Raw genomic sequence first — 16,087 nt, 5'->3', positions numbered from 1 at the left:
CCTAAGCCTCAAATCCAGGCTGTATGTATGAAGCTTTCTCTGGTTAGGACATCTTGGGTAAAATAAGCAGTATGCATCTGCATCAGTTTTTCAGATGTTACATACATCTGGTGGTTCTAAATCTGCATCTCCTGGAGACAGGCAATTAGTTTTCACTTTTGACCAAAGAAGGAAATGTCTCTCCCTTTTCTGAGAAAAGCCTGAAAACGTAACTTACCCTAAAAAGCTAAGGATGCTATGGAAAAGGAACTATACCTCTTTCTTGTTTAGATTTCATACAAACTCCTGGTTCTTACTATATGGCACTCATGATACTCAGAACAGAGCGATATATTGTAAGCAAACACAAAAATAAACTGTAGGTCTACAGCGGCCTCTGAGGAAAGTCACAGAACAGCATGTGCTCCCCCTATGGAAAGGCTACCTCCTTTCTACCTCAGATGAGAGAACCTCTGCGGCCACCTGGTAGCGCAGCATCATGGCAGACTTGAGGAGCTTGTGCCTCGCTCACTATGCAGCGAGGCTACATGCCTTTGGCTCCCGTCCAAGGCCAGTATGAACAACAGAAGAGCTTAAAAACTAGTGATCTGGCTAACTTCCATGCCAAGAAAGTATTCAAAGGTATTTCTTAAGGAAATAGGTGTCTTACTTGCAGCAGTTATAAAACCAACTAGGTGCCCAGCACTAAGTTTTAATTTCTAGAGTTTTAAGAAGACAAAGTTACCTGACCAGAAAAGCAAGCCCCAAAACTGAGGAACCTCAGTGAGGGCTTTCAGGCAGGAAGCTTTTTATCAGCAACATGGTATTTGGCTGTCTTTCAAAAGCTGGGGATTTTCTAAGCCTCTGGCTTGTGCACCTTTGTACATGTAGGTGTGCATACTCAGAAAGGGAGAGGTGTTCCTGTTGTCACTCTTACATTCATACACATGCGCACAGATCTTTAGCTGGTGATCTCGGATCCGAAAGCAGACAGGATAGTAGCTCTGCAGCCTGTTACTGAGCAACAAATCCAACCTGGCCTCACAAACAAGAATTCAGTTCCCGTAAAAGGTGATTCACCTGCACACAGCATCAACTGCCTGCTCTCCCAGCCCAGCTTGGATATTTATTCATGAAGCAATTTCTGATCATCTTGGCTATATTTTCGGTGGTTGGTAAGTCCTGACTTCTCTTTTCCTGTCATTGACTGTGGTTGTTTCTCTTTGATCCTGTAGTATGAGAGGTAGTTCAATCATGTTTACTGAAATAAAACCTAGAGAATGAGGTTATTCAAAATCTCTCCTCTGTGTTGCTCTCTCCTTTTAATATTTTCAAAGTACAGTTGGTGTGCTCAGTACTTTAAGGATTAATAGGGAGAAGAACAGATTCCTTGGCTTCAAAGTGTTGGCCACTGATGTGCTACAACCCAAATCCTACAGGAATAAAGGATATTCATTGACTTCAGGGGACCTTTGATCAGTCCCCTTGTGTCTTGAGTGGAGACACGAATGAGTACAACAACAACCCTGACTTTAGAAGAGGTACAAACAAATAATGTATCCCTAAAAAACATTTAATCCTACTCCAGATGTGGCAAACTCACTTCTGGGAGAATCAAGGATAAACTTGCGATGTTTTCAAATGCCAGCTTTTCAGCAAGCAATCTTGTCATTCATCTGCTCATGTCTGTGCTCGTATACAGTAGGGAAGGTGCCTTCAGAAACTTCTAAAACAGAGGGACTTTCACACTGTGAAATATCCTGGTTTTTCCCTGCCCACACTTGACTGTGCTTGTGATACACTGTTTTGCGTAACTGTGTGTTAGTATCAATAAATGTGGGAAGACGGAGATTTCCTACTTCTGGTATGATCAAATATTGATGATTCAATTTTCATGGCGCTCAGACAGGGAAACTCACCTATTTATACCAACTGCTGCATTTCTGCCTCGCCAGGAAGATTGTGCTGAGCCTTGCGTGAGTAGAGAGGCAAGTGTTGAACTGCAGATGAAGTCAGGACGAAATCTGGACTAGGCTACAGTCTATTTTTGTGTAGCTTCCCTGCCAAAATGCTATATACAACAAGTCTGAGAACAGGATCCATGCCTTTCTGCCTAATTCTCCTCCCATACAGCAAGCTACTTTAAACTGCCAATACTCCATGGAGGCAGCTGGAGGGAAAGCTAAAGCGAGGATCTAGGAACTGTTGCTGTTTAGTCCCTGCTCTACTACAGATGCTCAATGTGATCTTGTCCAAGGTGCCCCCATTCTGGTCCTCAGTTTTCCCATCTGTAAAATGGTGCTACATTTACTTGCTTATCACACCATTTTTTCATGGGGGGAACTCATATTGATTTTGAGTGCCCATTTACCAGCACCATAATGGGACTGTTCATTTTCAGCAAGTGCAGGCTGAAGCCCACGTATCTTCAAGGTGTTTACCAATACTGCAAACCAAGACTTGACTAATGTACAGATTATTTGTCTTTGAGGATGTGTCTATAATTCAAATTTACAAAGCTTATAAATTCTGAAAGTTACTCAGCAAGTTAGAAAGTCTTGTGAATGACTCTTGAGAAAAATTTGCACTGTGTATTCTCATGACAAAAGAGAGGCAAAAAAAAGTCCCCAGGACACTACTCTGCAGTGCCTGCTCAGAGCTGGTTTGCTGCACGTGGATTGTGGTGGTGTCCTGCTCTACAGAGGCAGCTCAGACAAGGGTTTTTTCAGGGGGAAGTGACATTTCTGTTTACCAAAGTCAGAACCTGTCCTCCATGGGAAAAGGTAGAGGGAGCTGAGTTGTTTGCCTTCACCCTGGCACACCCAGATCAGAGTCCAGTCATCAGGACTTTGCATGTCACTCTGTACAGGCAGTCTCCATCCAATAAAACACAGAGCATGAGAGGTTAATGGCAGTCACATCTTCAGTGATGTGCAAGTGATCTCAGCACATCACTGAAGTAGGGGCAGAAAGCAGAGACATTCATAGACATGAATCCAGCCTTGAAAACAGGTTATTGTTCTTCATTTTTCAGCCATTTAACTGCTTTAAAAGAAACCTGACAAAGAACTCAAGGATTCTCTTTCTGACTCTTGAGTTTTTGAGGCCTTTCTGTAAAAATTCCTGAGTTACATTTCTTTGGGATGAGTCAACAATCTGCAAGATGTAAACAGCAATGCTTTGCAGCCCATCTCCAGCAAATTGGAAGTGGCATGCCTGATATTTCTGTTCACTTAAAAGCTGATCAGCATTGGACCCATATTCATGTGAAGGCTGAGATGCCAGAACAACCGTTTTAATACCAGTTTCTTTGCTCCCCTAGGCATTGTGACTACTGAGAGGTCATCATGTCTGAAACGTGCAGCATTTTATTCTACAAACTTTGAGAACATCCTGACATGGGAAACTGAAGCAGATATTCCCCCTGGCACTGTATTTGATGTCCAATATAAACAGTATGTGAAGTTTACTTCTTTTTGGAGTTCTGTTGTTCTTAGGGCCACTGTTCTCAGAGAGAGAAGGGCCAAGAAAGAAAAGTAGATTTTGCTGTTTCTGCTGCTTGTTTTACTGTTAGGGAAATGGATTTGCTTAGACAAGAACTCAGTAAAGGACTGGATTATTTAAACTGGTAGATAATGCTCAGTTATGCAAATACTTTCACATCTTGGGTTGCCAGCTTTACTCTATTATATTGAGCTACTCTTTGCCTTCAGCAACTTCCTCCTCTCTATTCTGTAGTTTCCTCACCTGTAAAAACAGATGGTAGCAAATGCCTTCCTCTGGCTTAGTCACTAGAGTTAGCAGAAATCAGACCAGTGCTGCACAATAGCTTTGCTGCTGCTGGGTGAGCCTGCGAACGCTGCAGCAAACTTGCATGCAATCATTCAGTGTCAGAGCTGGGCAAAGAACCCTGGAGCCACCGAGTCACAGGACACTCCTGTGTGCACCCCGAAATAAGGCGCACTGCCTCAAGGTGATATCCTCGCCATAGCCATCCACAGGTATGGATTAAGGGCTCTAGTTCAGGGCAAGTTTCTCTGCCATTCCATTCCTCACCACATGCTAATTGCAATAATGAATTTACAAACTGCTGGATCATTCTGGGGAGGGGTAATATTGCATCTGTACTACCAAACAGACTAAAAGCTTTTTTTGTCCTAAGGTATGGAGAAAAATCCTGGCTTAACAAGCGTGAATGCCAGAGTATCACACAGCCTTTCTGCAATCTCACTCGTGAAACAGAAAACTTCATGGAGCATTACTACGCAAGGGTGAGGGCCACTGGCCAGAACTACTGCTCCTCCAACTGGGTACGCTCAGAAAGATTTGAACCCAGAAAAGAGAGTACGTACCGCTGCTGAAAGCTATTAAATCCTGGTTGCTAGGTTTTCATTCCAAGTCTCACTGATGTTTACAAGAGTATTTCCTCTAATTTCAGTATTGCAAGACTCTGTGCTGGATAGGAAGGGAGTGAAGGCCTGAAGAAGGCTTGTTTTTGGGCAAGGAGGCAAATGGGCAAATGGGCTGGGCCTTCCTTCAGGTCCAGCACTGAAGTGGGATTAGAGGGGAAAAGAGAAAGCCAGATGTCCTTGAAGGAAGAGCTGCTATTAAGGCTGATGAGGGGCAGAAGGAAACTAGTAGGAGACGTGATGGGCAGCCTGAGGACAGCTAGTAATAGAGTCCCAGAAGCTATGAAATGTGAACTCCTGAAAATCAGGATAAGCAGCCAGACCAATGGATACCTAATGTTCCCAACCCCTAAGTGATCTCTACCACAGACACACAACATAGCCTTTGGGAGCCTTTTTGGCTCCGTGACTAAAATGTTCCCACTGCATATTTTGTCAGGAGTAATTCGAGGTGGCATTAGCAGTCAATGATGGTGCAGAGCCCTCAGATCTTTGCACAAAATAAGCTATGAAAGAGCCATAGGTTGCTTTGATCTTTAAACATTCACTTTTCATTGCAGCATAGGCATTAGCACCCACAGTGAGGTGATCCTACGTCCCAGAGCTGTTCTTTTCAGTTTGGTGTTTTCAACCTACCTGGCCTTGGAGGAATACTGACCGCTGCTTTTAAATACACTGTTACAGACTGGGTTAAACTACTGTTTAAATGTTGGTGTAGCATATGCCTTTCGCTGAAGATAAGTGTAGGTACAAAAGAGCTGAACTCCTCTAAAGGCAAAATCTGATGTAGGATGGGAATAGGAATTTAGGGAGCAATTAACTGAGTGCCCTGTGGTGGGATTTCACACTCATCACAAATGCATGAAGCAGGATGTCCCTGTGCGGGACAGGGAAGCAACATGGATGCAGTGAGAATATGGTCCTAAGGAAAATCTTGGGGTGAGAATTTCTAGGGATAAACACTAGCTAAAGGTGGCAGGACCCCAAGGGAGGACAATATCTCCAGTTGCCTGATTTCTCCTATGCTTAGTGAAATACAGCTTTTTGTATATAAACAAAAGTGAGTCTGAGGTGTGTGTACAAGATGATCTGATAATGTATCAGCTTTAATCTTAACAGCTGACACTGCCTGTTCTATCTTTTCTAGCTATTATTGGAGCACCAGTGGTGGAGCATATTCCTTATGTACGGTCCATAAAGTTTCTTATACGGCCTCCCTATACTCCACTAAGAGGTGAAGACGACCACCAGCTAACTGTAGAAGACATTTATAGTAAATTTGGTGCTGTTGATTATCACTTAACAATATTCAACCAAAGGACACATCAAAAGGTAAAGCACAACCTCAGGCCACTAGCCCACCATCTTTTGCGAATCACATTTTGCATAAAATGGAGAAGGACCTCCAAGCTTATACATGATGGATGAGACTGCTGATGCACAAGGGCAAGTCTCAGAGTCTTTGACTCTCAGTAGACAAGAGGAATCTCAAGCATTCCTCTCAAATTCTGGAAAAGAAACTGGAGTTTCCAAGGATACTTATAAGTAGAAAAAAGTAAGACTGCTGGAGACTAAAAAAGAGATCAACTTAATTGGTTCAAGTCTTAAGGAACCACAATGCAAAAATTAAATACAGTAGTGGTAGAAAGAAAATTATGTATTTAGAACTCCATATATACAGAATTATTACAGTCATACAACACCTTATTAGTAAATAAAATTTTATGCTGAATTTTTCAATCTGACTTGAAGGAAATGTATGCATTTAATCTTTCTAAAATACAGAATTTGCCTTTATTTTATATAGTGGACAAAGAATGAGCACAACAAAGAATTTGAAGTTTCCAACTTGGACCCAGACACTGAATATAACGGAACAGTATATATTTCTCTGCTCCAGAGAAGCAGCAAATCTCAAGTGTTTTGGGTTAAAACACTAGCAGGTGAGGCTGTTAATGCTGATAATTTGAAAGTCCAGCTAGGATATGGGATACACAGAAGAGGCCAGTTTTCAGCTGGTATAAAATAACATGGCCTTGCTAAAGATAATTGAAGCAACACTGACCTTCCTAATATAAAAATCTAACCCCATGAGACTAGATCTATAACATAATTTAGCTAATATCAGACAGTTTTTCTAATCCAGCTTTCTGAAGCTACATTTTCCACTTGTTCTCTTCCCCCCTAACCAGACAATACATGGCTTCTCTACTGTTTCGTGGCACTCACGTTCTGTGCTGGATTGGTGTTTGCTGCAATTAGTTATGTGATCTACAAATATGTCAAGCAACACAGCGCACAGCCTATGTCTTTGGTAAGTGTTCTTAAGCCGCTGCAGCAAATCTTTAAAATGCTTGGGACTATATGCATGCACTTAAAAAGCATTGCTAATTGAGCAGGATGAATAAGCAGACGAGTGTTGTCTAGGCAATCACTGCAGACTACTGGTAGTTTAAAGAGGGGTGCTCAGAACTTCCCCCAGTCTGGGCCCCTTTAAAGGAGGTATCAGGTTAGGTAGCTAAAACCTGAGGCATCCTAAATCACTAGTTCCTCTTGAAACTCTGGACCTTCTTAACTATCCATCTCCAAGCCTTGGTTCTGCATGCTAAATGAGCTTAAGGCCAAACTATTTCCATGCTCCAGGGTTTAGGCCAAATTTTGCAAAACTTAAAGCAGGATTTTTTTCTTTCTCATATTTTAGGATTGCACAGTTGTCCTGATGCATAATGAGAGATGTCTGTATTCTTCTGAAGGGCATTCCTCAGGGAAAAAACCAGAGTTCTTTTGTCAAAAGAGCTGGTCCCCAGTGCTTATTGCTGGCTTTTACTGATATTTCCCCAAAGAAAATTTTAAAGAATTTAAAGCAAATCTTCAAAGTCACAGCTTCTCGTTAATAACTTATGTTTGTCTATCTACTTCAACAGGACTTCAGAGGGATTTCGTCATTCCAGCCTCTTACACTGACAGTGGAGCATATTATAAAGCCCATCAATTTATCCAAACCTTCACTTCTCATCCCTGAAGTGCAGTTACCACAGATCAGCCAACATGTGGACAGAGCATCAGAGCCACCATGGTCTTTCTGTCCACCAGAAACTGCCTATCAGCAACAGAGGGACGTAGGGACACTCCAGCCGCCCGCTCAGGCACCCTGCTTGGCAAGCACAGCTCCTAATAATTATGTTCTTCCCACAGCTGAGCAAAGCTTTCCTACTGCTGTACCCAGCAACGTTCTGCCCCTAACCTATGGGGTGTGTGTCAAAGGCACAGACCATGTTGACAAGAAGAATCTGCAGCCAAACCAAATGCTAAAGGAAGTTTCTCCAGATAGTTTTGTCAGTGGAAAGCTCATAACCCACAAGCTGGGCAAGAGCTGCAGCCATTGGAATTACAAAGAACAGAGGCCAGTCTTGGCATTGTGGAACAGCAGTGGCACAAGAGAGTCAGTTCTCTTACAGGGGAGCCCTGGGCAAACACAGCAACTGCAGCTGCAGACTGAGGGGATGGAAAATAAAGTGCATGCATCCCAGCTGTCACTGTCTTTGCTGGAACAAGGAGGATGCTATAGAAAACAGACAACAGAACTGCCACTCTTACTGTCTTCAGTGAAAGTTGACACAGACTATGTTCCAGAGGATGAATCGCTGTCATCTCTATCACCAGCCCTCCTTTTCTCAGTCAGTACTGGTAACAACTTCCCTGGAGAGAAGAACACAGAGCAGTGGATGTTGCCAGATTCATTTTCACATTCTGCAAATAAATTGCAGTTCCTAGAGACTCAAGAAACAGAAACGTTAACAGCAACAAAGGAGCTAAGTTGCACAGAACTGAATAATGTTGTGTCCCAAGACACTATCTCAGACTGGGACAATGGCACTCCTCTTGCTATGCTGTTCAAAGATTTGGACTTAAAAGTACTGTGGGATCAGGATGAAAACACAGAGTTTTATTAGGATGACTCAATGATATTAAAATCCAGATTATGTTTGCTTGCATGAAATAGTAGCCTACCCTGCAAATAAACATAGTTATTCTTGGATGCATTAACACAGCACAGAGTTGTCAGACTATTTCCACTATTGTTCTGTCATGAAGATAGATATATTTACTGATATAATTACTACTTGGTATGCTGTAATACTGTATCCTATCACTTAAATAATAGGCCTTTATTTCTTGCATATTCTTCAGATTTATTATGAATTGGACTACTTTAAAAACTGAGTTAAGATTGAAGTTCAAATTCCAGATTCAATTTACTGAATATTTACTAAAATTCACAACCAAAACTGTATTTGCTCTTTACCAACACCAAAGATCCAGGTCTAAGATATATCCACCCTTTAAGGAAATTCAGGTGCAGAGGTGTGCCAGCCTAAAAGAATTACGTGTCTCATGGTAGTGTAAAAGAACTAAATATATATTGGTGTTCTACCCTTGGATACATGACTTGTGCAAAACGATAGGCTACTTCCATGAAGTGGACTTTGCCTTTAAAACAGTCATCGAAACTGTGGCAATAGCTCCTGATGCAGCAGTTCTGTAAAACTACACGTCCCCTATCCTGCTTTGCTCTCTAGTGCTTATAGAAAGATAAAAACTTCTGCATCTCTGCAGCAGATGAATGCAGTCTTGGCCCAGTTCTGACATATTTCTCAGCTGTTCCTCATTTCTTTCTCTGATATAGTCACACATTGTCTTTATCCCTTGAAGTCCACAGGGATGAAACACCTGGGATCACATTCCACATAGGCAAGAATGTGAGGATTTACAATAATCTCAGTTCAACCCTCAATCTCAGTTTACACTAATTTCACTCAGTTCATGCACTTGGTAATCTACAAAGGAGATGAGGGAGGTCTTGAGCTACTTCCTCGCACCCTTCACCGACATTCTAGATGAGGAACATGCTCCATTTGCATGATAGAGAGGAGTCTACAACTGCACTGCCCTCCTCTGCTCCTGTTACCAGCACACCCACCTCCAGGGCTGGAGTGAACCAAAATCAATGTAAACTGAGAGCCAGATTCCTTTAGCAACGCACCTTTACCAAAAGCAAGCTAAATGGTATTTATTTGGGGGACAGAGGAGACAGTTATTTTTCATTAAGAAGAAAGCATAGTTCAGCCTGTTGATTTCCACTGGTGTGGTGAAAAAGTGTGAGTGTCTGATGACATCAGTTTTAGAGGATAACTGAAACCATTTATAGGAATAAGCAAGACTTTGAATGGTGTGGGGAAGCACTTGAAGAGCACTGCCAGAGAAAGGCTGACCAGAAACAAAACTCAGCTGTTCTCACCATGAGCACATTTAGGTGTTTTCTCAGTCCAGGGAAGCTGAGACTAAAGGCTGAATTCCACTTGCTTTGGTGTGATTTTGCAAATAACCCATAGCCTTATGAAGTAAAGCGGTTTGATGATTCAACCCAGGATTAAAGGAATAGTCTAGGAAACTTTACAGGCAAAGGTTCAGCTCCTAACTCCAGCATCAATAACAAACAAAGCACTATGGCCATGTCATATGGGGCCAAAAGGTCGAAATGCCAGATGTGGTGAAGAGGTGTCATGGCACAGAGTATGAAAGGTATGAGTATGTGCATGGTCCGGGCAGCAACCCAGAAGGACATTGCCATTGTGCTAGCTTTGCTTCATACCATTCAGTATCAAAGGTTTTGTGGAATGTTGTTTGAGCTGTTTCATGTATTCTGTGTCCAAACTATACCATCAAAAACAATATACACGGAAACGCTGTAGTTATAGGAGTTGCAGTAGCCCGTGAGACCCCACTAACTCCCCCTCAGAGAGGCTGCATTTCACGCCAGTGATACAATTACCTTATTCAGAGTTGCCTGTGGGCTGCATATCTCGTGTCAACAACATTCCCAGTGATGCTACTCAGGGAATAATCAAATGCCACAATGTCAACATTTTGGCTCATGTTGTGAAACATAACCCTCAGCACAGGATCAGTATGGGCAGCAGAGTAGAAGAGAAGAGGGCCTTAGGAAAGCATTTGAAGATGCTGCTAAAAAATGCATTTCCTATTTAAAAATATTTTCAAATCCTCCTGCAGAACCCCTGCCTCAGGGTCTGATCATGTTCAGCCCTTAATAAATGCATCATCTTGGTGCCCCAGGAGGACAGATGGGAACTGAGGCACAGAAAGCCTAGGACCAGATTTTTAGAATGTATGTAGCTGCCTAAAGATGCAAAGTGTCCCACAGTTGGGATGTCAGTATCTTCTTCAGGCACTTCAAATACCTGAAAAGCTACATTGCCTCTGACTACACTCAAAGGCTGCATATGGCAGGACTGATCTTAAAGGCTTACAACCCAGCTACTGCCCCATCCTATCCTCATCTGTACTATCCCTGACAGCAGCAACTGTAACGAACAGGGAATGCAGTCAGAGAGAGACTGTAAGCCATGCTTTAAGGGGGTGACTGACAGTGATATTCTCAACTTCCTGCTCTGATCACAGTTAAGTTAATATTTACCTTTTAGGTCTTGACATACTAAGCAGGAGGAGATCAATTCTAGTCTCCTGAGTCACCTCTGAAACTAAACAGGAAGATCATCCCTTCTAAAACTATTTCTGTTTGGAAAAGCTTGGAAAGAGATGTTGACACTATTGAACTTTACTATAGCTGTGCAAGGAAAGCACTCATCCATTCCCCATCAACATGTGCTGACCTTATTGCCTTCTGCTTCATTGCTTTTCATAATCAATTTGATAGCCTTGTATGTTTCAAAATGCATCACAGCAAACAGCTACAGTAGGACCTAATTATCTCATTCTCATTCTGTGTAAGGACATTTTCAGATAAACAGCAGGATTTCAACATGGTTTCAAAGGTCTTCCCATGCAAGCCATCTGTAGCTAACAGACTGCTCCTCATTTATCTTGACTTTTCCAGATAACAGTTTTGATAGCTCTAGATAATAAAAACTAGAAGTGCCTTGCCACAAAGACCGTGCTTATTCCTAGGCAGATATCACGACGATGACAGGTGAGCATTGCAGTTCCAGTTGTCACAAGGATATCAGCATAGCAGATGGCAGCTGTAACCCTATAGCACAGTATTACTCTTTGTCTTCTCAGCTAAATCTGGGAGCTGTCACTTAGCCACTCCCCACACCAGCAGCCCTGCTTGTAGCTCACCAGGGATCCTTGCACGGGGATGAACATAACACTGCAGACCCAGCCTCACGTTCTCCCTCATTATTTGCTCGTTATTTCTTTGGCATCAAAAGGTGCCCTGTTTGAAGACTATAAAAAATCACCAATAATTTTTTAACAAGTTCTTTGAAGAAATTCTTACTCAAGGAACAAATTAAAAGCTCCAAATTCTGAATGAAGCAGAGTTGAGGGGCAGCTCTGAAAATATTAGGGATCCTGATAAAATAGACATTATATCTTAGCTCTGGCATCAGATTGGCCTAATAGTATTGCCATTAGTGATGGGGAGGTGTAGCCCCTCGCTACAAGAAAGACATTGAGGTGCCGGAGCATGTCCAAAGAAGGGCAATGAAGCTGGTGAAGGATCTAGGTTTCCTCTAGAGAGGAAACAGTCTCAAGTTGCACTAAGAGCGGTTTAGGTTGGATATTAAGAAAAATTTCTTCACCGAAAGGGTTGTCAAGCCTTGGAACAGGCTGCCCAGGGAAGTGGTGGAGTCACCATCCCTGGAGGTATTTGAAAGACGTGCAGATGTGGCACTTAAGGACATGGTTTAGTGGTGGACTTGGCAGTGCTAGGCTTATAGTTGGACTCCATGGTCTTAAAGATTTTTTCCAGCCTAAGTGATTCTATGATTCTATGCAGCAGAACTGCTGCAGCTGGATTACAGTGCTAAGCAGTGGCCTTACACTTGCTGGTTCAGAGGATTTTAAATGTCCTTGTATATCTTCTTTCGTCTCAGACTGAGATAGTGAGAGCTGTGCAACATGATTATAAGATATTTTTGTAAGACAAAGGTGAGAAAAGTGGTCAGCATCCATATGAGGAGAGCATAAGTTAAGGCTCTTCTTAAAACATACAACAGAGGGTTGATATGACAAAAATGAAAGAAATTATTATTAAGCAGATTAGATGATCATTACTCATTGCTTCTCATAATACAAAATTCAGGAAAGCACTCAAGCGGTCATGCAATTGTTCAAAACCAATGAAAGAAAAGTGTTCCTTCACTTTGACAGCTCAGCTTATACCAAAATGTATTCAGTCATGCCTGCCTAGTAGTACCAGTTTATTGCTTTCTTAGGAGTGTCTGAAACACAGCCAGTATATAAACTCACACACAGAAGTGTGTCCTTGTAGTTCTAGTGCTGATCTTACTGGGTTTCATCTTTGTTTTATTTGGATGGTGAAGCAAACAAATGTTCTTCGAAATGTATCCTACTGATAGAGGCGGGGTGACTCAAACTGTGCCGAATCTGATGGTGGAATTCATTTCCACAAGGGCTTGAGGAAGCCAGAATCAGGAAGTGTTCAAAAAAGGCATTAGGCAATCTAATAGGGGTAGGACTATTAGCAACAATAAATCATCGTGTCCAGCTCAGGAAAAGCTATGGGCCAATCTCAAGAGACAGGACACCTGGCTGAACAGACCTTCAGCTCCATCCAGTATGGCAATTTTATGTTCTTACACATCCTCTTTACAGCCTTCTAGCAGCTCTGAGAAGCCCACTACTGATGTGGTCACTCCTCAACTAATAAAATCTAGCTGGAAAACACTGGTATTGCAGCCTCAGAGCTTTCCTACTTTCAAACCTTCATTTCTCCTTCTGACGCCACAAAAAATACCACACGCTGCTCACATTGCTGGGAAGGGTTTATCCCAAATGCTGAAACTGCAAGCCTACCATCTCAAACAAATGGAAAAACAGCAGTCTCTGTTCTTTTACCCCACCCCAGACTCTTAGATACCACCATGGGCAGCTGGATATGTAAGCTCATGCACTATTGCAGCAGCAAGCCTTCATTTGCCTGTAATAAGGGAAGTATAGTAGTCGCAGCCAACCAAAACATAAGAGCTGCTGTTAGCTCCTGATCTAATTATACACTGACATAATTTGGCTGGAGTTGGCATTCACTAAAGAGATGTCAAAGTAAATTATTTCACCCTATTATGCAGCAATGGCAAGTTAACCCAAGGGAAATTCCTGGAGGAAATTAAAATATCCATAATTCATTTTAGATGCTTCGTGAGCTTCTATGCTAAATGAGCAGAGGATAATCCAATACTCTGATGTCTGAATTTTGGCGGCACCTGTCTTTACTTATATCATTTGGCAAAGGCAATAATTTGCCCGATCTCAAAAAGAGTTTGCAATTAGTTGCCATTGCATTAAACAGCTACAACTGCGTAACGCCTCATGGGTCTCCCCATTGTCACTGCGATGGCATGGTAGGATGCTATATTTAAGACTCCAGGATGGGCACTCAAACATGGGGAACATTCTTTTGGGGAGAGTCATTCTTAGTGTCATCAACAGGGAGAAGGAAACGCTCCTTTGTCCTTTCTCTTTCATGAGGACAGGCACTCTCACTGTAGTCTTCACAGGGTGAGTTCGGTTTATTTGTAAATAAACTACTCTTTATAATAAGATTTTGTAAGATCTTCATAGCAACATCAGTTATTTTGTATGATCACTTTATTTGAATTGCACTTCAGAAATAGACTGTGCTTCGTGATTGTATCTGCTTTAAAGTGCAATTACTGTTTTTCCAGCGTTGTTCTTCTGAAAATACTGTTTTATTTCATGTTTTCTCACAAGAATCTATTCTGGTTTACTGGTCTGTTTAGAAAAAATATATACTTGGATTGAAAAGTGTAGGTTTTAGATCAGAACTCTGTATCATTACAATGAATACCAGATTACAAAGCACTGAAAATTTTCCAGGGAAAAATAAAAAACATTGTATAGTAAAAATTAACCTGGATTGGTAACTAGCCATGAACATGGAAAGAAAGATCTGATGCCCAGTAGTCATTCTGCAGCTGAAACAGTCCTGAAAAGAGTAGTATTCTATGAAATTACAAAGAACTTTTTTTCCGTAAAAGCCTGTTTTATTTTCTCTTTCTTATACTTGCCAATGTTTCTTTGTTTCTTCCAAAGCTGGTGTTTACTAAGGAAATATTATTGGGATAATTCTGTATTTTCATTTGCATTTGGGAATATTTTGCATTTACCACAACAACTCTGCCTTTCCATACAACTGCTTTTCCATGGACTGTTTTTAAGACATTTGTTTACATTAACAGAAAACTGTACTACTAGTAAAAGCTGAGGGGGTTGTATCTTTTATCATTTTAGGATTAGAAAGCAATAAAACTGAAATCCAGGTGCAAAATTTACCAAGGGAAAATGTCAATAATGGAACATGAGCTAGGGAAAGATTTACAAGTATGTTTGAACAAATATTATTTAGCAACAATTACATTTCCAAAGCTGTTTTTATAAAGTAACCTGAGCTCTTAGAACTTGAAAATCTGAGCAGTTTAAGGATTGTGTTGTATGTTTCTGAACCAATTGCATAACAGAATGAGATAAGGAGGGATATACTTTTAAAATTTACTTTTGCTTAATGCCCACTCATTAGTCAGTGCCTAAAAGCAGCATGCTGCTTATTCCCAGAGGAGAGGCTGCAGCAACAGTCTAGTTCTTTACCAGCTAATACAGGAGGTGAACAGGATACAAGAGTGCTGACGTTTGCTCCTGGTGTTTCACCTGTAAGAGAGGGGTCACTGGGGAAAATCATGCTGTTTACTAAGCAGCTCCTTTAAGGCTAACATTCTGAAGGACACTGTTTTCTCCATGGTTTATCAACCTTTTTCTAAGACCTAAGAAGAAACAACTCATCCCTCTGGATGCAATCAAAGGACTGAATAAAGCATTATCCTCTTAAAGTATTGAAAGGTAACTGTTCGTTTCAGCAGCCTAAATATGCAGATGGGAATCCAGGCTGAAGAAGTGCTCTGTTTGGGCAACAGCAGCTAGAACTGGTTAGTTCCAGAAAATCCACTCGGATTTTCCAACTACCACAGACACCAAGTGATTTCTGCACAGCAGGCTGTGTTTGGATCAGCAGCGTTGCAGGATGTTCATCATCCAGGCAGGGTCAGAACACAGTGTGATCACAACCTGGGTGGCAGGTCACGAGCTATTTGGTATCACAGCTACCTCTGCAATATAGTTTCCAGACTAAAAATCCACTTACTTTCTAAACTTTTACTCCATATCTCACTATCTGATGTTCCATACCTTATTTTGTCCCTAATCTTCCATGTCCCTCTGATCCCCCTTTTCAAGATGCTCCTCATTTGTTTGCATGCTATATTGGGGGGCTGATCTAATGGAACTCCCTGAAGGAATACCCACCAGATTTAGAGCATTAGATCAGTCCTAGGAAAACAAATCTACCCACAAAATGCTGCCTACTTACTGTTCTGTTACAGCTTCAGCCGCCTTTAAAGACTGATTAATTTCTTCATCTGATTCCATTTTTCACAGGAGCATCACAAAGCAAACCCCCTTCATAGTTTGAATGCCACAAGACAGTATTATATGAACTGTCGTTCGCAGCCCTTGAACATCAAAGCAAAGCAAGGACTTAATGATAACTTAAAGAGATCCTGTTAAGGTGTCTGACTTGAAAGTGACTTTGTTTTATTCTATTCCCGGCAAGAAAGGTCATT

At 41.6% G+C, this 16,087-nt stretch overlaps 1 protein-coding gene across 1 annotated transcript; it reads left to right on the top strand.

The window, feature by feature from the left end:
- Window positions 1-954: 954 nt before the first annotated feature.
- Window positions 955-8,389, top strand: IL22RA1 (interleukin 22 receptor subunit alpha 1). The gene is made up of 7 exons (XM_040587922.1): window positions 955-1,154; window positions 3,302-3,434; window positions 4,142-4,323; window positions 5,536-5,720; window positions 6,196-6,331; window positions 6,581-6,702; window positions 7,313-8,389. Exons 1-7 carry the CDS (start codon window positions 1,112-1,114, stop codon window positions 8,339-8,341), a joined length of 1,830 nt encoding a protein of 609 aa, XP_040443856.1. The 5' UTR covers window positions 955-1,111; the 3' UTR covers window positions 8,342-8,389.
- Window positions 8,390-16,087: the final 7,698 nt, after the last annotated feature.

This window comes from Falco naumanni, chromosome 3 (genome assembly GCF_017639655.2).
Source record: "Falco naumanni isolate bFalNau1 chromosome 3, bFalNau1.pat, whole genome shotgun sequence".
NCBI lineage: Eukaryota > Metazoa > Chordata > Aves > Falconiformes > Falconidae > Falco > Falco naumanni.
The sequence above is the reverse complement of the archived record's forward strand: the minus strand, read 5'-3'. Positions and strand labels throughout refer to the sequence as shown.

Coding starts and splice junctions, on each gene's coding strand:
- IL22RA1 (XM_040587922.1), top strand. CDS start 1,112: ATGAAGCAATTTCTGATCATCTTGGCTATATTTTCGGTGGTTG. Junction 1,155..3,301: donor GGCTATATTTTCGGTGGTTG/GTAAGTCCTGAC, acceptor TTGCTCCCCTAG/GCATTGTGACTACTGAGAGG. Junction 4,324..5,535: donor ATTTGAACCCAGAAAAGAGA/GTACGTACCGCT, acceptor TATCTTTTCTAG/CTATTATTGGAGCACCAGTG.